Source organism: Augochlora pura, chromosome 10 (genome assembly GCF_028453695.1).
Source record: "Augochlora pura isolate Apur16 chromosome 10, APUR_v2.2.1, whole genome shotgun sequence".
NCBI classification, from domain to species: domain Eukaryota; kingdom Metazoa; phylum Arthropoda; class Insecta; order Hymenoptera; family Halictidae; genus Augochlora; species Augochlora pura.
Window position 1 is genome coordinate 766031 of NC_135781.1, and position 24241 is coordinate 790271.

General features: G+C 36.8%; 4 protein-coding genes across 12 annotated transcripts in view; 2 read left to right on the forward strand and 2 right to left on the reverse strand.

The window, feature by feature from the left end:
- Positions 1-4987, forward strand: part of Tfap-2 (transcription factor AP-2) — a 101947-nt gene extending 96960 nt beyond the window's left edge. For 2 of the 3 annotated variants that reach the window (XM_078193641.1, XM_078193642.1), the window contains exon 9: positions 50-4987. In XM_078193641.1, the coding sequence (XP_078049767.1) occupies positions 50-187 (138 nt within the window). In that variant the 3' untranslated portion in view covers positions 188-4987. The remainder of the gene's footprint in view (positions 1-49) is intronic. The other variant, XM_078193640.1, reaches the window with a different exon arrangement.
- A 693-nt stretch (positions 4988-5680) lies between these two features.
- LOC144476551 (KH domain-containing, RNA-binding, signal transduction-associated protein 2) lies at positions 5681-13494 on the reverse strand. Of its 7 annotated transcripts, none has more exons than XR_013495044.1 (10): positions 13172-13494; positions 12644-12765; positions 12442-12558; positions 12041-12359; positions 11663-11777; positions 11451-11573; positions 10910-10986; positions 9624-9720; positions 9190-9382; positions 7248-8534 (listed from the first exon to the last, which is right to left on the reverse strand). XR_013495044.1 is itself a non-coding variant. In XM_078193644.1 (10 exons), the coding sequence occupies exons 1-9, from the start codon at positions 13374-13376 to the stop codon at positions 9292-9294; spliced, it is 1266 nt and encodes a 421-aa protein (XP_078049770.1). In that variant the 5' UTR covers positions 13377-13494; the 3' UTR covers positions 7248-8534; positions 9249-9291. The 7 variants fall into 7 exon arrangements, 4 of the variants coding, with proteins under 4 accessions (XP_078049772.1, XP_078049770.1, XP_078049771.1 ...); XM_078193644.1 differs by having other exon boundaries at positions 9249-9382; XR_013495045.1 differs by lacking the exons at positions 7248-8534; positions 9190-9382; positions 9624-9720 and adding exons at positions 5682-6417; positions 6677-6789.
- Positions 13495-14936: 1442 nt separating this feature from the next.
- Positions 14937-20524, forward strand: Uvrag (UV-resistance associated gene). The gene is made up of 9 exons (XM_078192482.1): positions 14937-15463; positions 15557-15761; positions 15918-16505; positions 16580-16752; positions 16837-17063; positions 17136-17306; positions 17388-18332; positions 18411-18477; positions 18553-20524. Exons 1-9 carry the CDS (start codon positions 15359-15361, stop codon positions 18709-18711), a joined length of 2640 nt encoding a protein of 879 aa, XP_078048608.1. The 5' UTR covers positions 14937-15358; the 3' UTR covers positions 18712-20524.
- A 142-nt stretch (positions 20525-20666) lies between these two features.
- LOC144475993 (retinol dehydrogenase 12) lies at positions 20667-23025 on the reverse strand. Its single transcript, XM_078192484.1, has 4 exons — positions 22326-23025; positions 22008-22243; positions 21642-21939; positions 20667-21555 (listed from the first exon to the last, which is right to left on the reverse strand). The coding sequence occupies exons 1-4, from the start codon at positions 22596-22598 to the stop codon at positions 21316-21318; spliced, it is 1047 nt and encodes a 348-aa protein (XP_078048610.1). The 5' UTR covers positions 22599-23025; the 3' UTR covers positions 20667-21315.
- Positions 23026-24241: the final 1216 nt, after the last annotated feature.

Genomic DNA, 24241 nt, shown 5'->3' on the forward strand with positions numbered 1-24241 from the left:
AGGGTAGAGTCTAATGAAAAAAACTAAGTCGCCCGGTGTCCCGTTGCAGAAGTTCCTAAGCGAGTCCCTGAACCATCTGGAGAAGATGTACCCGGGGAACGGCAGCGGCGTGACAAGTAGTCAGCAGTCGAGCCTCGACACGAACAAGAGCAAGGACGGCACGTTGATGAACGACATGAAGAAGTGACGCCCGGAGGACCCGCCTACCTCGAACGTGGTCACTTCAATCAGGCACTCGTGGCCGTACAACTGAGCTACCGCGGGCCGTGGCCCGTCCGCGAGCAGCTTCCTGGTGGACCACTGATACACGCCACGTATGTCCGCGATACCGCGCGACCGCTTGTATTATAGTGAGACCGAGTAGAGTGCGAGGTCGCGCACAAGGACCGAACGGCGCGCACGGTGACGCGACGACGACACCACTAATTGCGGGCAGACGTGTTTCGCGAAGAGGTTGGCTGGTCGAAAGTGTTCTAGGTAAATCAATGAAAAAAAAAAAAGAAATAACGAGGTCGCGAGAAATGTGCAATCGCCGAAACGAACTACCGCGCGTCGATCACACACCGACACGGTCGAGCACACGAGGTGCCTCTGTTCTCGTTTCGGGCTCGTTCAGCGAGCCAGGATCGTCGCGGGATTATTTATTCGCTCGCGAGTCCGCGGGGACGACCGGTGCGTGACACACTCGCGGGGAATCGCGCGGATTCCGACGAGCCGGCGCGCTCTCGTCGACGTAGAAGTAACTTTGTTCTTTCACTGCCTGTTCATACGGGGCGCGACCCTGCCGATCAAGAAGGTCGCCACCGCCCGATGTCACGATATCGATCGATTCGGGATCGTTCCAAGCAACTCGTGAGCGAGCGAGCGAGTCGTCTTTGGCCCGTTTGGCACCGTAATCGTCGTAGCTTCTCGAACGCAGGCTCTAGGATCGTTCGCGATAGGAGTAGCGATAGTCGAAACATTTCTGCAACGGCTGCGGTCAACGCTTTTAATTCTCTCGCCCCCTCCCTGTGGTCCCGAGGACCCATAGAGTGCCGCAAACGAGACGCTTAGAGGAATCGGTTCGTTGGAGCTTCGTCTTGCACGTTGAAATCGTACGGAAAAAAGCGGTTGCACCGTCGGAGTCGCGCTGATTGTCCAGTCCTTATTGCTTTGCGGATCGATCGATAATTGGAGAACCTACACGTGTATACATATAAATATATAGATCTCTCTGTATCTATATTTATATGTATATACCACGAGCGCGGTATGACGAATAAGAAACCATTTGCAACAACCTTGTTCCACGGTATAATTTTTGGGTCGACTATTTATATTGCTCAAGCATCGTTATTCTTTGCCCATTAACGAGCGTCCGACGTGCACACGCGCGCCGTATATCCGATTATGATGCCGTTACGTAAGCATTTAATATTGTCAGCATAGTGATACATTGCTCTCTGTACACGGTGTACAAAACTTATAATTTAACGGCTACAAATCTAAAAACCGCCCGCGAGCGAGCGTGTTCGACGAACAATTTTTATCGTCCCGGCTGAGTCCACCATGTAGAACGACTCTCTCGGCCACTCAATTACGTGGAAAACGTTCAGTATGCAACGACCACTGAATATTCATGCCGATCGCAGCCTTTGAAGTTACAGATTTCCTTGTAAACACGCGTTCGAGCACGCGCACGGCGCAACTGTTTCGCCGTGTTTCTCGATTTTCTTGATCCACCGTTAGAAATACGCCGTACACCACCCCCTTGGACGGGAACTGGTTCGAACTAGCAATTAACGAATTATTTCGCTGCGAGGTTAGTTTCGGAGATGATACGCTCTCGACGGTCGATCGGGAACGCGTCGCAGAATAGCCGAGCGAAATCGATGGACTGCATAGCGGATGCAAATTTGAAATTTCCAAAGGCAAAACGCGAATCTGGCGTCTGATGCAATTAAACGAATACTAAATTTGTCTTGTTACTATTGTCTTTTTGTCATTTTAAATTTTTATTTGTCGCGTGTATATTGCTTTGAGAAGCCATTTTTTAAAATCAGTTCCACGAAACATTTCTTAAAAATTTCAACAAAAATTTTCTGAAAACGTAGGACAACAGATTTTTTAATTTCTAGTTTCACCAGGATCGTACCTAACCTCTGTTCTTTACGCGTCGACACGCATTGTTTCAAACGAAAAGAAACCTGTGAAAACAATGAAAATTAATTAATTCCTGTCTCCATCCGATGAATTTTTCTGGAACACCTTCGACTGACGCTTGCACGTTCTATTTTTCTGTCTGTGGGCGTTAACGCGATTCGAACGAGACTATAGTTAAGTTAAAAATCGAATGGTCGGCCGAGGTCGCTTCGAACTTGCGCGATTCGATTTGCGACCGACCGCTTTCCACGTATTGCTTTTTGCCGTAGAAATTAATACCGTATTTACTAGATATTGTGGACTCAGTCGTGACATTTTTTACTACCACACCGTTTAATTTCCACGCGTTTACTCTCTCACACATCTTTTTTCCCCTCCGAGAACAATTCGCAGGAATTTTAACGAGGCGATCGAGAACGGACCTTCGCTGTCTTGCGCAAGGCTAACAAATGTCACGATGAACAAGAGGAACATTCGGAGTTAGACATTAAAACCGCGGCGACATCGTACAACGGCCGTCCGAGGCTAACAATGATTAATTTAGAATTTACCCGATCGCTTTCAGCGACAACGTTCCGTTCGAATTCTAAATACCTGGACACGAATAGCCGAATTATTCGTGCAGTTTCTCGACGAACGATGCTATCGGTTCTCATCGTTTTGTACAGTCGATTAGAGGTAACGATGCAGAGCGCAGCAATCCATTGTACGTGTTTAAGAAAAACGTTTCAGTCTAAGTAAAACGAACGATTCGTATCCGCGATGCGGCAGCCACGTAATAAAGCATTATATTCGCTCGTTGAACGGTTGTTTAATGCTTCGATTTCTCTGTAGAAGAAACATTAACCTACCGTTTGGACGCTGTGCCACCAGCTAACGATTTCTACGGGGGAGCCACGGGAACTCTGTTCGAACCGCGGCTCCCCCTCGCCCAGGCCGGTCATCTATCTTGATTCGACATAACCTGTCACTCGTTGGACGTTTCTTTCTCGCGACAAAATTGACGACCGTAGACGTTCAGTTTTAAAAACGTTGCCTTTCGAATCGCCGTTTGAAGGTGCATGACCCGCGAACCTCGCTGCGACGTATCGAGTAAAACTCTCTTCGAGCCGTATTCTTCTACACGCGTAGCACGTTCGTTAAACTCACTGTTTATCTAACTCGTCTCTTCTAATGTTGTTGAATGCTTTATTATACGTTCCATCTGCCGTGTATCGTCATCAAGTAGCAGCTCGAGTAGCCTGTCTAGATATTTATTCTGCAGTTCGAGAGAACCGTCGAGCGAAGCGTCGTCCTCGAAAAAAAAAATCGGTGCACGCGTTTTCCGAATCGGCTGTTTGTTCGTTACGAGACGCGAACGCGTGTATTGTAAGAACGAATTCCATCGTCGACACACCGTTACGTTACACTTCTACGTTGCAACGATCACCGACGCCCGTCGAACCGAAGCGGAACGTGGATCGATCGCGGATCGATTGCAGATCGATCGCGGACTTCGTTCGCGCGTTTCCACCGTTGCCGAAACGCGTCCCCGACGACGAGTCTCGTGGGCGGAAACGGGAACGGTACGAGGTACCCAAGGGAGTCGGGGAATCGGTTCCGAAGACCACACTCATCGTGCCAATGCGAAAGTTGCCATTTCAGATGTGCCAATTAAACGATATCGTGTTAGAAACGTAAGAGCGCGCAACGGTCGCGTTAAAGGGTGTTCGAGAGGACACGCGACGAGGAGGGGAATCGGCCGAGAAAAATGTGTCTGGACCGAAACGCGTGCCGCGCATGCACGGCTCTGCTTAACGAGCGCGGAATTTAGGAGAGCCGAGATGAGAGAAGCGTGCGCGGAGGGCAGAGATCGGTAACAAAAAAAGTAGAAAGCGGAGACACGAGAATTTTGCGTCGAAGTACAATACCAGGTGAACCTGAGACATATCTAACTTTGTAATTAAATCTTAGGCGTATATGTAAATGTAAGAATTAAGAAACCTGATCAAACGTCTCGCGTTCCGGGATTATTATGTACAGAGTATTTGAATCTTTCTTGTGATATAATCGTACACATTAACTAAGGTATACAACAACCGATAACAAGGCGAAAAAAAAAAACAATTACTATTATCATTCCATGTTTTTTCATAGAGGTGAGGTATTAGCGTGGTCGTGAACGAGCGCCGGATACCGCTCCGTTTTAATTAGACGTGTAATTGTACATTCCGACAAGTTCAAAGCCGCCAGTCAGAGACCCCCCCCCCCCCCCCCCCCCCTCCCCCCGTATTCCGTCGACGGAACTTCATTTTTTTTTTTTTTTCGAACGAACGTTTCGGTTTGTAATTTTTGTCTTTTTTCGTTTGCTCGTCGATATCCGCGAAGAAAACGGTAAAGCAAGAAAAAAATATATATATAAATAAATATAAATATATCACGAATACAGAAATGACATTTCGTCGAGTCTCAGACCAACGTTTTTTCCGGATCAGTTAGGGAGAATGATGATGAGGAGAAGACAGAAGAAGAGAAATATCTTATTACACCATTATTTTCACTCACGACTACTTAGGCGAACTCGTTAGAACTAAGGTTCCGTAAATTAATTACTTATTTAATAATCCTTAGAGCGGCCGTAGAAAAAGAAGACGTGTTTTTCTACCAGAATTTCTGTGCCAACTGCAAAAAGAATGTTGTAGACAATTTTATTTTGTTCGACGTTGAAGCATCATTCTAATCTTGTAAGATACTCAGATATATCTTTATTAAATATATTTGAATTTCGTAGTATATTATATTCTGATATTGATTATACATTTCATTTTTGTATATTGGTGTGTGATAAATAAATAAGAATATTGTTTCTAAGTAATTTCCATACTTATGCTCGGACGCCATCGTGGACGCGATGGCCGTTTAGATGTTTGAATCCCCCGACACTTTGCGATCCAAGTATCCTGTCGATCTCGCCAGATCGAAATATTGTTAAGAACGATGGAGAAATTAAATAAAATTCGACCACTTAAAACGGAAGAATTTCCGAGTTACGGCGATGAACGACGAAGTAGTATAACCAGTCTATGGTCAGACAATAACAGTGATGTTTCTTTGAAATCACCTCGCTAACTGAGTATAGTCCTCGCGCGACAAGAAGGCACCTTCGCGTTCGCGTCCCCCTTCTTACTGACTGCCGCGCTGTCAAGGGGAATCTAGAGGGGGGAAATCCAAACACAAAGGTGCCTATTTGTCGCGCGAGGACTATACATATCGATTATAATAGCTGACATAAACTGTAACAATACCTAACTCGGTTGGACCAGAGTAAAATTTTACTTAGAATTTTCTGCTTTCCGCTACTGATTACTATTTCTAATTTAGGAATTTATTACTATAGTTATTTAGGAATTGAGCTACCAAAGGTATTTAGGAATCGAATTACAAGCTAAAATGTTAATTGAAGGATCAGAGTTTCCTACAAAAATATCTAACAGAAAACAAAACGACACCCCAAACGAGTTTTAAAAAATAACAACAGGTCGTACTATATTGGTTCGTATATTTCATTTATTTATTTTCCATCAGTGTGTTCCACCACAGACCTTGCCACACGCATTCGTACACGCACTAGGTACAAACTGTACATTCAACGAGGTTTTATGTTAATATTAATAAAAATTGTTAGGGATCTTAGGCTGGTTAAAAAACATAGGACAGGATAAATTTTTAAAAATAAATCAAAGGTGAATTATTGAAGATTGGAGCGAGCCAGAGTGAATTGCAGCGAAATCGAACGAGTTTGGAGCAAACTGAAGCGAATTCAAGCGAAATGCTGAACAGAGTAAGCCCGTTGAAAAGGATTAAAAAACTGAGCCGAACTCGCAGATATTAAAAATTTAGTACTTTTACGATCAACGATATGGACACATAATTACCGTGCAGTTACCAATGAACGCAAAATTGATCATGATATAATTCGATATTGTATACTATTATGAAAGAAAAAGGCTCACCATTCTACAAATTTGTACACAGGAGTAACAGGGAAAGCAGAATCAAAACGAGTGTCCAAGCATGCAGGGTAGGTTCTTCTTCGACAAGCGTTGAGTAGTTGCTCTGGCCACTTCCTCGATTTTAACACAGTGTGAATTTTACCTTGAAATCATTGATTAGTGTCGATAGACAAAAACTTGTAAGCTCGTTAAATACAGCCAAGGCAATATACAAAGCTGAAATCCAGTATTGTAGCTATAGTGATAAGTAATGACGTCACTGAAGGATCAATTTGAATCGTATCTAATGAGAAACAGTATGTTGGCTTTGTAACGTGAATCAAAATTAGTTCGTAAGATATAGTATGTGTTTAGAGGGATTAAAGAACGTGAAAGAGTCGAAACGATGTTTCCAACAGTGTGCGAAGGATTAGAAAAATATTTAGGAAAATATTTAGAAAATATGTGGAAAAATATCTTGAAATTAAAAAACAGAAAGTCTTTCGTGAAAGTCGGTTGCGAACGTGAAGACTGGATTGATTGGATTATTATGACATACTCACGTGGTTCCTACGACACTTCAATCCCCCACTGAGCAGAGAAACAGAAGAAGATTAAAATATTTCAATCCGTGGAAATGCGTTCCCACGGCTATTTTCCTTACGCTTCTACACACCTATGAAAGGATACACGAAAAAAACATTGTTAGAAGTAACTGTCTCAATTGCGTCCGAATAGAACTTGGCTAAAGATCCGGAAGTTTACAAGGCGGCGCGCACAACCGAAAACCAAAAACCGTCGATAGTACGACAAAAAAATTTGAACAACGAGTAATATCAGCTTTTACGTAAATCCATACCAGTTCGCATTTATCAGCGGATTCGTTGCCCGACATTTTATCTCGGTTATTAATCGACGGTCGAATTAAAAAAGAAAATTAAAAACATTAAAAACGGACGGATCTCGTTGTAATTAGGCGGATCTGTTTAATAACGTCGGACGCATCGTGGAAAATATTAACGTCGCTCCGCCGTCCTCTGGATATATTTTTATTTATATTTGTCCAGATTATAATAGCGCCGATTAACGAGGATTATTAATCGAAGTTTTCTCGAACGATGCTTACAATAGAGCCATTATTATCTTTCGTTTATTTCAATTTACGAGAGAGTTACATATGTAAGAAAGAAGAAACAGGTGGTTACTTTAAAATATTTACGCACAAGTTATTTTTATGATCGTTTTTTTTTTTCTTTTGTATACTCAATATTGAATGGTTACAGGTTAAGGTTACATTATCTTTTTTTTATAGTGTCGATAAGAACTATACCTTTCGAGACAAACTACACAAATCGTCGCTTCGTATTTTTCTTTCTTTTTGTTTTTTGTTTTTGTTCGCACGTATTGTTGCACACTTAGGTGTCCGTTAACATTGATTTTAATGTTTTTTTTTTTGTTTTAAAACGTTTTCTAAGTCGCTTTACCCACGTTCGTTTTACCACGTTTGCCACGTGAACATGATACACATATTTTCATACGAGTTACGATACAATTTTGGACAGGATCGTATGCAACGGGTGTTTAATATTCATTTATCTATTCACTTGCCACTGGATACCATTTACAATATTTACTTTCTTCCATTTCCTTTTTTTTTGTTTTTTTTTTCTTTTTAAACTCGTATTGCTAGACTCATCGTAATTCATAAAAAAAAAAAAAACACACAAACGACTGTCCGAGCTATGTTACTCATCTCGACCTGTTCTCGATCAAACGAAGAATGTAAAATTTCAAAGGACGCCCATCGATACACGATTCGTCAAAAAAATAATTGCTCGACTTGCCAATAAAACTAAGGACTAGCTTTATCATTACAACTACCATATACTCATGGTATAAGAAAAATAAAATATTGCATTTAAATCAGAGGAAACACGAAAAAACAAAGTCAAATCGACACAGCTCTGACTTTCTTTTTTGCGTTACGACACAGGCCTACTCGACAATTTTACTTGTTCTCTTTCCATTTTGATCTTCTCAGTCGTCGATCCTTCCGCTTTTTCACGTATTACATGTTCTTTATTTTTTTATTATCGTTTAGGACGGGATTTAAGGAGCGGGTTATACTTTCGTCTAATACATCATTTTTTCTTTTCGTGGTTTCATTGCGGTCTTTTTTTTGTTCTCGTTTTTCTTTTTGGTTTCTTTCAGTTTTGTCACAGAGAATCAATCGGAGGTACGAGATCGATGAACGCAACGACACAAAATTCGGATTCCGATATATCGTAGGTCGAATTATCACGTGATTCGTGCGCGGCAAAGACGGCATTAAAAACGCTCCGTTGACGTTTGTCATTACAGTTTTCATTGTATTACGTGTTTATTTTTCCGGCTTTATCCAGCGGCCCACAATAAACTCATCTGAAAAGCATGTCGGCTTCGTTACACACAACTAGGAGCTCAGAGAATAGAGAATATACACAGAAAACAAAGAAAGTAGAGGCAGATCTTTCTCAGCGAATCGGGAATGATGCAATCGGGCGTTGAAAACGATATACGAAGCTTGCGGGAGTCTAATAAACATTGTTAACGCGGAAAAAAAAATTAATACCGAAAGCTGGTGACAAATCAAAGAATTTCTATCTTTTTCGTGATACGAAGACGAAGCTGATACGCGACTCTATTTATGCTCGTAAAAATCTTGATTTAAGATTAACAGAAATCCGGATCAATAGTCGAAGAAAACGCGTCTGAACGGACTCGCGTTCTGTAAAACGTTTAACTATTCGATTCGAAACTGCTACACGGGAATACAAAATTAGCATCCGCTAAATTCGATAAAAAATGTTTAGTTTATTATAATACTTCGTACGGTGAATATTTTAGACCTACATTTAAATGGATGCAGAAACTCCGATTTTCTTAAACACTTTTTAGTTCGAATTGAAAAACCCCCGCAAGACCTCGATCGCATTCGAACGCCGCCATGATCGAAAAGAAACGGAGAAAAGAAATACTGGCGACGAGAAACGATAAAAATTTAGCAACGATAGCAATCGAATTTGATAACATTTACTCGTCATACTGGCCGCAATACGATGAAAAGTTGTAATAATTGCCTGCGTTGTCGTTTACCGTGTCTGTGTGTGTTAGTCTCTTCCGTGCCTCCGTTCGTTTTTTAGAAACGATCTCGGTCATTTAAAGGTTTTGGCATCGCAGGCACCATAGGTCGTCGTGCGTTAGGAAGATTACACGTCAACGGTTTAGGGCTATGAAATTATAATAATGTCAGAGAAAAGAAATCAACTGTACCTCTCGTTAGGCGTCGCGAATTATAAAGAAGAAATCGAGAGAGAGAGAGAGAAATAGAAAGAAAAAATAAAAATAAAATAATAACAGAGCGAGAGAGAGAGAGAGAGAAAGAGAGGCAGATAGAAATATGCTAATGTTAAAAGATCAAAGATTAAAGAGATATAAATTTATAGAGGATGATTGTTTGTGGATTTTTACTTGGAAGGTCGTGAATACGGAGCGTTGCGGTAGCGCGAGCTTGAGCCCGATGTCGTTGTCGTCTTGTACGATTTCCATGCGCGGCTCGATGATTCCTCTGTGAATTTCATTCAGTGATTTATTTTGCATTAGCCTACAACGATCGCTTATTAACACACTACGCGAAGCGGAGGTGTTAACACCGAATTTTCCCCTCCCTTTTCTTTTCATTTTAATCGGTATTTAAAGTGAACGTCCACAGTAAACCGGCTGCTGACGAATTACTGAGTTAAAGTTCCAGATTGTTATGCGAAGCCATTCGTGACTATTTTAGCGTTCGATATTACGGGGAAAGCTCCCGGAAACTCTCTATTCAATGCACGAATCAGATTTCGTAGCGTACGGGTGCCCGAACACTCGAGAAAAACTACTAGTTTTTGCGTCCGTTCAAAAATAAATTTACCAGCAATATAAATAATTTAAAAGAAAATTTTTTTAATTTCATATATGTGATTTTTGTGCTTCAACATCGAGCTAAAGTGAAATCTACACGTTTCGACATACACATTCAAAGAATAAAATAAAATACGATACAGAAAACAATATTTCTTACAAAAAGAATTTTAACAGCTTTCATAATTTCTCAAATGTAGTTTCGAAATCTCAAATCGCTCGAACATAATCTGTTTAACATAGTTTTGAGACCCGTACGCTATCCGAAATAGATCTAATTGTTTTAGATAGCCAGGACATATATTTCTAACTATTTTGTCATTCATTTAAAAGTGTCTGTTATATCGAGATATGTGAAGAATTTATGCATGTTTTAGAATCATCACTATTTATTTTAATTTCGGAAATATTTAACCATGAATATCGAAACTGTTAACTTTAAGAGATAATTATTGGAGCTGAGTCATATTAGAAATTTTTATTCATGGAATGTTCGTTAAATTTTTCACTTTATAGCCTTAAATATTAACGTTGTTCAACAGTTCGTGCTCCAGGAATTTTTGTTTATATATGCATATGTATATATATATTCAAAAAGAGTTTAATTATTTTTTTATCGAACAAGAATTCCATGGGATCTGTGTGAAATTATTAAGAGATTTAAAGTTGATAATATCGGTAGTGTTGCAAATATTATGTTGATCGTGTGCATCGTTGATACGTGCATCGACATTTATAATTGACGATTCTAAGCATTCGGATGAGTAGTTGTTTATTTCTACTGATTAAGTTTACGATAAATATATGTTTTTTGAGGGGAAAGTATGCCACAATAATAAATAGAAACAAGTTACCTGGATACTCAGACGTTTCGTAGTACTCGTGGGACGAGTGCGGAACGGTGTCGTCATCGTAGTCGTACGTTGTGTACCTCAAGGAATGATACATATATTATCTCTAGATGTTTTGTAAAAATATAGGACACAGTAAAACGATAAAGCTACAAATCTTCCTTTTTTAAAGAACTGCTTAGGATATGAAACAATTGAAATAAAATGCATAGAAATCTAATCAACGAAAACTCAAATTAAACCCTCTGAAATTACTATTACTATTATTATGTGTTTTTCTCGGAAGACTAAACAGCGACTTTCGACGCACTTAAAATAGCACTCTTCCGATAACCACAAAGCAAGAAAATAAAATCAAGCACCCCAAGCAACAAACGTTAGTTAATGTTCACACCTAAGAAGCAAGCTGTTATCGTTACGAACCATATCGTAACAAGCTTACATAAAGAAGTTGTATGGTTTTTCAACAAATATTTTCTCTTGAGAAATGTACAGCTTTATGATACGAACGGATTCTTTTAATGAAAAATTTTCATCAACTTACCCTGATGTTCCCGAACTGTAATGTCGATCCCCGTAGCGGCTACTGCTGCTCGTCGAGCCATGGTAGTCATAGTCATGATGCGATCCAACACGATTGCTCGGTGGCGGAGTAGCAGTCTCGTAGCTGCAAATAGATATTCGCAAATATTTAACAGAATTCACCCGATCGCATCGGTCGCGATGACTCATGTACCTATAAGTGTAGATACCTACCCGTAACTCTGATCCATAGCGACCCTTGCGCGATCCAAAATAGAAAATACTTTGCTCTTCGCTGACACTGGCCGGGAGAGTGGTCCTCGACTCGATGGCGGTGGCAATATTGCAGCTAAATGATTTAATAAAATTGTAATATTTATATTTCAGAGATTATTCGAAATATTTCTATTCCTTCTGTACAGTTGAATATGGTAGAGCTGTTAGTCATGATACAAACTGGGTCAGGGGGACTTTATAGCTCAACTCCTATTCATAAAAAACATACTAAATTTTTATTTAGAATTTTTATGGCGTTTTTTGAGATAATATACGAAAATGTTTTCGAATTGCAAAAAGGTTGGCTCTAGAGGTAAATGCGTTTTTAACACTTACCTCTTGACGATCGTGGTAATGTGGGTCTAGCAGTAGGTCTCAATATACCTCCTCCGCCTCCAGCTGGAACTCCTCTGACGGACGGTCTTCTGTCGTCGGTGCTCATAGGATCATCGGCCATGTTCATCTCCATCTCGCGCATTTGTTCCTGGCGTATGTTGTCGTTGTTGTCGGGAATCAGATATTTCCGAACCTCGGCTAACGCGAACGCGATGCGAGCATAAGCTTCTGCCGGCGGTGCCAAAGCTGTTATTTCTACGTGTAGATCATCAGACAAATGTGCATATTTTGGGTCCAAAGACATACGGCACTCTGCTTCCTAAAATGAAACATATTTATTGGAATTTACTATATCCTATCAGTTTCAGAAAAATATCTTTTAATAAACCATTGAGAAATACCTTTTGACGATCCTTCATTGATCCTCTTCCTAATACTGCCATTTTGCACATAGTTTCCTCTTGCAAACGCTTCATAGAATTACCTTTAGGTCCCAACAATTTTCCAACAAAATTGAACTGTAAATAAAATAACGTTATTTTAGTTTCTTCCATCATTTACGTAAAAATAATGTATAAAATTGGTATTGTAGAATATAATTACCTTGGGATGCTCTCGAACAGGTACCAATACCTTCACTGATACACGAATCTGTTTTTCACGATAGATATCCACGTATTTGGGATCCCTAATAGCTTTTCCCATAGCTTGAGTCTTCTGAATTTCTGTGTATAATAAATGTTTTTAATTACATAGTAGAACGACGAAGTCTTTTATTGGAGCAAATATCAAGTAAATATTCTCTGAAAAATTACGCATTTGCAGCGATATCAGTTGACTTTTATTTGTATGATTAGTCGTTGAAAAAAATTTCAAGAAACGCGCGATATGATAGCGCGTTCACTGTTCGATGTATTCTGCTTGACTCTGTGTAACGCCAAACATTAACCTTGAATCAGAATACGAATCAATACACAAATTATTTCTGCGAAGGGCGAGATTTCGTGAAGAATTAAGTTACCAACGCATCCGCCGAATGAACGCGAAGGTATAAAGAAAAATGTCAACATAAACATCATAGACACAACCACATACCAATAATTCGATTGGGAGAACAATAACGGTATTTACCTTGATCGATTAATCTGCTCGCGTTTGCCCATTTCTGCGTATCCAATTCAACTTTTTCTTGCAGAAGTTCGCGGACATATTCCCCGACTTTATCAACTTGATGCTCCTTCTCCTCGCGTTCATTTTCCGACGAACCTCTCGTTTTGTTTTCGGGCTTGTCCTCCCTCTGATATTTATAGTCACCGTTACTCGGTCTGTCACTCATGATTAATACTGTATTATTACGTATTATCCGAGATGCACGAGAAAGAAATAAACGATCTTAATCGTAAAACGAAGCGACCCGATCAGACACGCGACGCGTCTTTAGGATAGAAGAGCAATGGCTGACTATTCTATCTTCATCTCCAGCCAAGCTTAAGGCGGACATTCATGTGTGAATTACACTATGTAATTGGTTTTACTTCTGAACTCCCTTAGGCCGCAGCTTCATCCGTTAGCAAGGGTTGAGATATAGATTTTCTTTGTTCTGATTGGCTGACGATTCTCTGGGGAATCCAGGATCCACTGCTAATTGGACGCGCAGTAAAGTGGAGGAGACATGCGCGTCAGTTTAGAGAGCAAGGGAAACAGGAGTAAATTCTATTACTGTATAGTAGCACCTCACCATATTGCACCATGCCAGAATTTAATTGTGTTCCTTAATAGAAATATCGTGACATGTCTATCTATGGTGGTATATTGCACTGGGTGCAACATTAGCTTTTATAATAAGTATGTTAAATTGAAATTAAAAAATATTGAAAAGTACAAATCGAATATCGCGCCGAGTGTTTCAGACGGAGCCCCAGACTAATGAATGCGCGAAAAGAATGCACCCGCTTCTTCGGTTCTGTCTCCCTCTAAACCAACTGCGCGGTCTGAATGCGCATCAAAATGGTGGGGATAAAAAGGCGCACTACGGTAAGGTAGAAATAGCTCAATATGGTGAAGCATGACTACATTCCATGCGCTTGCGTTCGTAAGTAGTTACGTCATGAACGTAGTCCTAGGACAACGGTGTTCAAAGTTGTCTCATCCCAAGTTCGATCATTTCTTATTTCTATTAACAGCCGTTTAATTTTGCCGCGTTTTCAAACTGGGCTTCGACCGCATGTTAGCTTCGTTGGCTCGCGCCAGCCATGCTCAGCTCTCATTGGTCAATCTTATTCTATAATACGAAAACGAAGCCGCAAATTGAATTTCCCCTAAGAAAAAGGCTGCTTCAAATGACCTCAGAAACTCTTTATTTGCACATTGCGAGTGTCTTTTGGGACTTCCTGTATATATTTACCTAACATTTTAAGGATATAAATTTTAAGCTTGTCGAAATACGCACATATACTGTGCATATAGAATATTCAGCAACAGGTGGGATCAAATTTGGGGTACAATTTTCAACAATGGTAATATAAGAAAAAAATGATCAATAAAAAGTTGCAATACTCGATTGACTCTTTTCAGTTGTTAATAATTAAAATCTGTTACTAGCAACTCGTGCGACTGCTCGTTGTCTCTGGCGCAATACATTTGCACCGTCTGATCTGTGGTTGAACGTATTCGAGCACACGCTCTCATACGTATTGACTTGACACAGGTATGCTACCATTGGCGGAACAGATTCTGAATCATCAATAATTAAACGACGAAGTCAGGATGATTAGCTTTTTTTATTTTTTATTTTCGACGTATGCCACCATAAAGAATTGTTCTTTAAATTTTCCCCTACCTGTTGCTAAAACTCTCTTTATACGTGCACACACACACATTGTGTCCATGTGTGCGTTTGAAAATTATGAGCGTAGACAGTGGTGGATTTTCTCGTTAGAAACAGCGAGGCTTTAAAGTAACTTCAAATTTAAACGCTTGGCAGTTCTGAAAAGGTTTGGTCAAAGAACTTAACGAAATATCGAAATACCATATAGGTGTCAATACGATGAACTGTCAAAATTTAGAAAACGACAGTGTCTTGAAAAGAATGTTGCTTTAGTTGAAAACATATATCATCGACAAATACGATTGACAAGATTCAAATTTTATGAAGGGGAGACATTATACCGGACATTATTTGTTATTGTTTACATAAATTACGAATTAACATAGATAACCTTGAAGCACGTTATAATATCAAACATCGTTCAACTGTTTCTATGTCATTGTACATCCCCTTTTAATGATATTACTTGCACAGTATTATGAAGGTATACAATGGAGGTTTCGGAAACAAGAAACCTTCTTAGAGACTTGGATTTAACTTTACAACCGCGAATTGTACCGCGATATAAAAGCTGGCTTCCTCTTGCTACACAGCAGGTAATTTTTGTAAATTAAATTTTTTTGTGAAACATTCGTTGTTACGTTGTACTTGTACTTTAATTAATGCTACGGATTGTATGTAATTTTCAGTTGCGACTTAGAAATCTTGTACAAATAATAGGATGTAATTTAAAATCGAACATGCAAGATGAAGCTTGTTTGTTTTATTACACACTCCATAGAACAAGTATGTCATCACCTTTGTATACAAGCGAAGCAATCGACAATGCAAATCCAAAATGGTCAAGCCTTGACGTACCAAATATATATGCCACCGATTATTCTACTGCCAGTGGTGAGCTTTATAATCTATTTAGTACCTTAAATGTGAATATGTGTTTGTCGATGAGAATAATAACATATTGTAATTTAACAATATTATAAATTTAATATACCTTTAAACCTGTATTTCATAAAGCATATAAGAAGGACATTATAAATTCTTTAACAGAGATAATTGTAAGGCTATGGAAAAGAGTGACCGTGGCCAACACGCCATCCGATGTAACTGTATTTACATGGGGAATATCTTTTACTGGTTTGGCATATATCGGCCCGAAATTACCAAATAATTTAGAAACTGTTTTGAAGGCTAATTCTCTAATTTTTCAATTCCACGGCGGTTACTTTACGCCAATGTATTGTTTTATTGATACGCCTGAATTGAAAAGATATCTACATATAAAGATCAGCAATTCTGAAATAAGAGATAGCTATACTGTGAGTAAACTTAGTAGTTTGAAAAATAAAATGCAGGCACTAAAGCAACAGACGGAGTCAGTGCAAGTACTGAGAATGCGTATTGCTTCGGGAGACAACTTTCATACTCCGAAGTACTCGCAATCTTCGTTAAATAGATTACTTCAACCCCGTAAAGTAAATAGAGAGAAGAAAGCCGAGATATTGAAAATGCGCAAGGAATTAGAAATGGCCAGATTTAGAACAAAGTTGTTAGAGCAAGAAAGAACAAGGAAAATGGGTGAACTGAGAGTGTTGACTCAGTTACATTCTAGTATTATAGAGGAAAATCAAGACTATGGTAAAATAACATATATTAATTGTATCATATTACGATCTAAGTAGGTTTAGTTTACATGATCTTGTGTATTATAGGTTCAGATTTGATGGAGAAATATAGGGTACTAAATAAAGATATAGAAAGACTGCACGAGTGGCGACAAAATCAGATAGATACGAGGGAAACGTATGTTCAGTTGAGTAGCCAACTTGCTTACAGAAGAAGACAAATAATATCCGAATTAAGTTTAATATATCCTATTATACAGGTATATATGAATTAAAATTAATAACATATACTATAAATATTATTAACTATAAGCTAATTATGTTGAATTAATTTTATCATGTAGGATGGAAAAGGAAAATTTAGAATACAAAATGCCCATCTACCAGATAGCGAAGATTTAGAATTATCTGATGATACTGAAGTAGCTGTAGCATTGGGATTTGTTGCACACACCACTCAAATGATTGCTAATTTTCTTAACATACCCACTAGATATCCTATTATCCATTCTGGATCGCGTAGTAAAATTGTAGACCATATCACGGATCACTTGCCTGACAATGAAAGACAGTAAGTATTTAATTTTTATATACTTTTCTAATTGCATTTAAATCATATAATTAATAAAATGAATTGTTTTAGATTTCCATTATTTGCTCGTAGTAAAGATAAATTACAATTCCGTTATGCAGTTTATTTATTAAATAAAAATATAGCTCAGTTAAGGTGGTACTGTGGCCTTCCAACAACAGACTTGAGAGCGACACTTCCAAACCTAATTACTTTAATAAACATTAGACCAAATCAATCTCAGTAAGCAACACCGCGATTACTAATATCCTAAAATAAAGATTTTATGATATATTTTATGATCATACATTTTTTTTATTACAGTTTGGATAATTCTAAACGAACGTATTCTACATCATCTCTGGACATTGATATAGGGAATGGAAAACAAAACATACCGCTAACACCGCCTATTCAAAAAATAATATTTGAGAAATGCCATCGATCTTCGAGATCTATGAGTCAATTGAAGGGTATAAAATCTTCTCTTGGATCTTCTTTAGATCAGGGTCTAGATAAACCTGTACAGTCCCTCGTTTTAAGCAGCCAATCAAAACGGATTTGTAAGTCGGAAGAAAGTGCCATTGACAATAAAACGTTGGTACTAGCAAAATATAGATCGAGTAATAGTAGCAATGAAACATTAAATAATACTATTTTAAGTAATATAAGTGGTACAAATGTCGAAGGCAGCAGTCAAGCAAATAATGCAATTGCAATAGAAAGTAATATAGAAATTATGATACCTTCGTCTGTTTCCAAGTCAGTTAATGCTGCGGATAGTTTGGAGAGTTCTATAAGCGTGAGGGATAGAAGCTCGAACTCCATAAGTAGTTGTGAAATAGCACTTAACAGTAGCCAAAATGGGGATGATAGTTCAAATGATAATAATATAATCAAGAAAAACGAAACTGAAGAATTTAATGAAGCATTGAAGAATTTTAATGATGTTGTAGATAATGCTCTAAAAAATAGAAAACAGAGTATAGATTATAATTTAGAAAAAGTTTCACAAGTTTGTGATGAACCTGGAATGGCAGCTAGCGAAGCAAGTTACGATATTCGTGAAAATTCCGCAGTTGCTATTAATACTTCACCGCATAACAAAGAACATTTTGCTAAATCGTGTTTATCTCTAGACGATATAATGTCATGTACTTTTGAAGAAGATGAACAGAAACGAAGAACAAGTTCCATTTGTAGTTATCCAGAAGGATACCTTAAATCTAAAGACCCTATATTGCAGAAACAATACAATTCGGACTCAAAGTAGGTATATAAAAAGAGATGATAAATACAGTAAAGTATACAAAATTACGAAACAATTGACTTCATTGTATGTTGCAGAAACGATAGAGCAGAACCATTACATTCTAAAAATTGGTGTCATAATGATGCAAATAAGGAATTAACAGTAAGTGTACAAGTCGATTGATTTAATTATAATTCTGTTCAATAATTAATGCAATATTGTTTTCCATGATTTTAGTTGGAAACAGAATTAATACAAACAGCGCAGAAATGTGATTTTCAAGCATCAAGCGAATATATGGACATCATTAAACGTAGCTCAGAAAATGTATATGCACGTACTGAAGCTTTAGCTAACAAGAAAACCAGTTTTAAAGTTATGAAACCTCGACTGTAATATTTATATACTAGAATATACTGCGACGCTGTTATTGCTGTAGTGGTTGATGTCTGCACCAGTTCCCAAAATATTTAATACATGGCTCACATAGAAAATGAAAATATTTATCGTGTTCTTAAATCGGAAGTCCAACACTCTTTACCTTACTGATTAAAATTTACATCGAATACGTGAACAATGTAAAACATTACCGAAAAAATGTGGAAAGCAAAATTACGTTAAGTTAATTATGCTATGCGTTGTGTAATCTTAATTTTCAGATTCTACAGAAATTGGGAAAAATAATTTAATGTTATTGTGTTATGTACTTCAAACTAAATTATGTATATAAAATTTAGATACGCGAACATATCAGTAAATTCTAATATACATGCGGGCGCGTATGTAATATGTAGTGAGCTGTGTCATTAATATCATTAATAATATCTTCAGTAATCAAATAATTCATAGATCTACGAATGGTACTGGTTATTATAGATTAGAACTTCATGGTGACGATTAATGATTACATGTATGATTACTATAATGTCAAGACCACTATGTGCTTATATTTTTTTAAATGTGATGTTTATGTATATAAAATTGGTACTATCAATATTTCTATGTACAGTAAATATGACTAAGTTGACTTAACACGTATATAATGTTCTTAATTTAATACTATTTTGTTGATACTTAGAAAATGTTAAATTAAAATTTCTAGACATAGTTATCATGTCTTGATTAAGAATAAATACTGAGATCAGTGCAAAGTGTACATGGAAGGACCAACGAAAATATTAAATCATTTATTGATATTTGCCTAGATAATTCTATATGGTATTTGTAATTAATTAGAATAAAAGGACGACCTTAATAATTGATGGCTAGGAAAAATGTATGTATAATAAAATTACCGAATTAGGAGGTATGCTTGCACAATGTAATCGAGTATGTAGTTCCAATGATATATGATTGTTATTATTTAATATACAATGCTGAAAAAAACGTCAACATAACATTTTCACAGTATGTAAATTAAGTAAGTTTAATACGTGACAAAAAATGAATGATGCAGTTTATTTGAATAAAAACATTCATACAGAAACAGAAAATCAGAAAATCAAAGTGAAATTTAGCAAACAAGGACATGAGAAGCAATAACACTATGATTTGACAAATTGATGATAAACTGTTTATTTATGTTCAATATATTTCTCATCTAGGAAGACATTTCAAGGAAACTTCAATGTCATTGCAACCATTCAAATTTGTTTATTTCTGCAGTTGCGGGTACTTAATTGAATTTATGGCATTTTCGATATTCTAACTATATTTTTACAAAACTATACAATGTGATATTTTATTTGTAAGAATGCAAACAAAAATATGTCACTATATCTTATATTATATTTTATTGGCAATAATTTCTTAAATTTTCTATATATATCGATAAACTACAATATTTATACATAAAATAAATATTAAATAGTCACTAAATATGAAAAAAAATTAAATACTGTATATACAATACGTATACATCAAAATATTAATCTCCATGTTTTACCGACAGCCACATTAAATATATATATATATATATATATAGTATAGGATAAAACGAGTATGTATTTTTGGTTGCAGGCTTAGAAATCTACCAATTAATAGCTTATCGTGTACTAAGTTCGTTGTCCTCTTATCATTTTAATGTCGTTCATTATTACAATGCCAACATATTCGAGAACAATGTATTTTAGGCGTTATTAACAATTGATCTTCATAAATATACATAATGTATTAGAAATATAGAATCCTTTAATGCATTACAAGTTTATCTGCTAGCACACGTACTCATACTTATTACTTCTATCTGTTTAGATTAATTTCTCATTTCTTTCACATTTGCAAATACATGCATACGATTTTATAATTCACAAATTTTTGTTCATTTATATAATAAAAGAATTTCCTGTTATTTTACATGAATAATTGAAATAGTAAAATAGCAATAGTGATAAATTTTTTACTATCCAAGCCCATAGTCGGTTAAATGCAATTAGAAAATTTACAGTTCTCATAACGTAAAAGATGTTGAGATCACATGCTTTTTAAAATATCGGTGTTACAAATTCACTGGAAGCTTTGAATGCCTACTCTATTTCTTGTCTGATACTCTAATACATCAGCAATTTTACCAAGTAAAGCTTTCAGTACTCTTATAAATTGTTTAACAAGAATATCTAATGTAGTGACAATCACATTTCGTTAATTGATTGATGAATCTATTTTTTAAATTGATTATTATCGAACTTTAGTTAAAAATATTCTAATATTTACCTAACATTTTAATTTATACACTCTAGAGTACGAGTTATAAATTTAAAAATTTTTGGACGCGACTTATAATACAAGAGTTACAAGTCAAGATTTTAAATATCTATTTGCAGCTAAAAGGAAGTTGTAAGTTTTAAAGATTTTTTTTAATATACGCTACCGAATAATTCTTAAAAGATACGACTTCATTAATTCTAAACAGTAAGGTTTCGTGTCCGAGTTAACTGTAATTTCTAAAAATATCATTAGAAATCCTCGATTTTATGCACAATCGTGCAACAGTCTTTACTTTTATTCTGTAACTTCTTTTTGTTGAAAATTTGCGTCGATAGTGGCTGAACACTGAGTATCAGTTTTGTCTTGTAATTCACTGGTAAAACTGGTCAGTTTTGCGCTGACGTTCCACAGACGCAATGCTACGTCAGAATCTAATTTCTTTGTTGTGACATATGGTTTGCAATCCCGGTAAATATTACCGCTATCTTCGGATAAAGAAGGTTCTACTGCACAATGTAATACAGTTTGGGCACCCTAGATAATAAATATATAAGCGTGTATAGTAACAGTGTCCATTGAAAAAATGTTCATATCTATCAAGTATAAATGCTGAGAAATACCTGATTTGCTGTACGTAAGAACATGAAAGCAATTGGTGAGAAAATAATGTAATGGAACCAGCTTCTTTTCACATTTCTAAATAGCCCTGTGTAAGTAAATCCAGGACATACCATATAAACATTGGTACCACTGTTTTTAATTCTCTTCGCCAGTTCCATACCAAAATAGGTGTTTGCTAACTTCGAATTATAGTAAGCAGGATTCATACGTCCTTTAATTGTCAATTCTTTTTCTCCATTCAAACTTGGAAAATCTATCTTTCCATGCTCGAACAACTTTGATGTGACAATTACAATCCTATTGTAAATAAATTTGAATGAATCAAGGAACAATTTCATTCATGATATTTCTAAATAACAACAAACCTGCTCGGCGCATTCTTTTTCAGAGTTTCCAACAGTAAGTTTGTAAGTAAGAAGTGTCCTAAATGGTTAACACCGAAATGAATTTCAAAGCCATCTTCTGTTAAAGCATGTTCTTTAAAGGGAACATATACACCGGCATTATTAATTAGCACATGAATTTGTGGAAAATTTTGTATCACCTCAGCAGCAAAATCTCTGATCGACGAGAACGATGCCAAATTCAATTTCATAGGTATCTGTAAGAACGTTAGTTGCTCGTGTTACACGATAGTGCAAAATGTTAATATACGTTAGTTAAAAAAAAGTTTATCTATTCACCAATTCTCCTGTAGGAATCTTAGCACGTATGTCGGATATAGTATCACGTGCATTTTGCAAACTTCTGCAAGCTAGAATAATTGTAGCTTTTCTTCTTGCCAGTTCCTTCACAGTTTCTTTCCCAATGCCTGAATTAGCACCTGTTACAATGAATACACGGCCGTGCAGGCTGTCCATGTTCTTGCATCTTCCCCATGTACCCTCGCGACTTTTTCGCAGTAATCCAATAAATAATACTACTGGTAAAATAAAATAGCACCATGCAGAAACCATGTTTGATTGTTTAGCTACCACTTATTCCATACGTATGTACTCTGTGGTTATCGAAACCGACATATATTTGCATACAATGAATCGGGTGGAACGGGAACCTTTTTATTGCACACTCATGTTCTTTAATCTTTATGTGTGAACCGGTCAAGAAATTCAAATTTTTAAATTAACCTTATTCGCGATACCATGTAATTTAATATTTGTATTTTACAATTTCTGTTTTCCACGTGAAGACAAATACAGCAGAAAATTGCCGCATCGCAACAATATCGATATAACGGTACTTAAAACATTGTTTGAATATTTTGTTGTAACAATTGTATCGGTGAAACTTCTGTACACTATTGTATCACTAACATTCCCGATGCACGGTATCAACGGTTTCCATGTAGAGACGAAACTAAGGGAAAATTCGACGAATGCGTCAAAACATTCGGAAGTATCGAGGTGTGTTAGTGCCAGTGTTTTGTAGTATTGGTGTTCTTTTTATGGAGTTTAAAATACCATCATAGATCATGTAAGTACTCGGTGTAGAGAAAAAAGTTTGAAATTTCCACGACACATGCGTGAAATAAGTTGTATTCCCTGAAAATAGTTACGATTCGTGACTTTCCATGTTTTTTAGTAAATTGAGAAACGATTTATTCTCGTAAGCCTTAACTTATATATTAATTATAAAAGTCTAAATATCAAATTCTACGCTTTAAATATTACCGCTCTTTACATTAGTTTTGATTGGCTATATTATATGTGTAAGGAGCCGGATGAAAATTGTACAAGGTAGATCGCCTAACTTTACGTTCTATAAAGTAGGGATTCAAACTTTAAAAAACTACATACATTAAGGTAAATAAATTACATTTACATTGATTTGTTAGTTCTTTTTACAGTTATCTATAAATAATCCCTAAAAATAATCAGTTTAAAAAGTATGCGCATATGTTAGTAACTGATTGAAAAACAGCTATTGTTTCAGAACGTATTATATTTGAAAGTTGTATCATAGAATACAATATTAATAATATTAATCAAGTTTGCAGAAGTCAACGCTCTGTACAAAAAATGTTTGTATTTTATAAGTATTATTCAGCGCGCAGCAATGCCACATGCTGCTAACCCTAAAAGTGTTGGACCAGTGGGCGAATGGTCTCTAATTATAAGCTCGGCAACTGAGGTTAGTGTACTTTTATCTACTATAAATATAATGGAATGAAATCAGTAACTTTTCTCTGTTTTTTTTCCTTAGGAATAAATTTCTTGATATAAATGAATAATAAAATGCATTGAGTGGCGATGACGAGTAAATAATAAATTATTAAAATCATAGTCAAATATAATTTTATAAACTGCGATATATATTTATAATATTTATCAGTGATTTCAAACAGGAATGATTCATAAAGAAGAAATGCTTTCTGGAGCATTTTTGAAATCCGTACATCTAACGGTTACGAATATTTGCGCGCGTGCCATGACATCTAACCTTTGTGCCGATAAACTTCGACGCGCTCATTGGCATGTCCGGCTGTTAAATTTAAGGGTGTCAAGTGGCGTGTGGCGTTCTCGCAGCCTCAGTGCAGACCGAGCCAGCACGCCAGCCAGCGCCGGATGGCATTTCTGGTGCGCATGATCCGCGCCGACGT

Bases quoted from the DNA above. Each gene is read 5' to 3' on its own strand.
- LOC144476551 (XM_078193644.1), bottom strand. From the start codon at position 13,376: ATGAGTGACAGACCGAGTAACGGTGACTATAAATATCAGAGGGAGGAC. The intron at 11,574-11,662 runs GTAGGTATCTAC...ATCTATTTGCAG, and splicing joins GCTATGGATCAGAGTTACGG to CTACGAGACTGCTACTCCGC. The intron at 10,987-11,450 runs GTAAGTTGATGA...TCATTCCTTGAG, and splicing joins TACAGTTCGGGAACATCAGG to GTACACAACGTACGACTACG.
- Uvrag (XM_078192482.1), top strand. From the start codon at position 15,359: ATGGAGGTTTCGGAAACAAGAAACCTTCTTAGAGACTTGGATTTAACT. The intron at 17,064-17,135 runs GTAAGTATTTAA...GAATTGTTTTAG, and splicing joins TTGCCTGACAATGAAAGACA to ATTTCCATTATTTGCTCGTA. The intron at 17,307-17,387 runs GTAAGCAACACC...TTTTTATTACAG, and splicing joins ATTAGACCAAATCAATCTCA to TTTGGATAATTCTAAACGAA.
- LOC144475993 (XM_078192484.1), bottom strand. From the start codon at position 22,598: ATGGTTTCTGCATGGTGCTATTTTATTTTACCAGTAGTATTATTTATT. The intron at 21,940-22,007 runs GTTTGTTGTTAT...TATTTACAATAG, and splicing joins AAAAAGAATGCGCCGAGCAG to GATTGTAATTGTCACATCAA. The intron at 21,556-21,641 runs GTATTTCTCAGC...TTTATTATCTAG, and splicing joins TCTTACGTACAGCAAATCAG to GGTGCCCAAACTGTATTACA.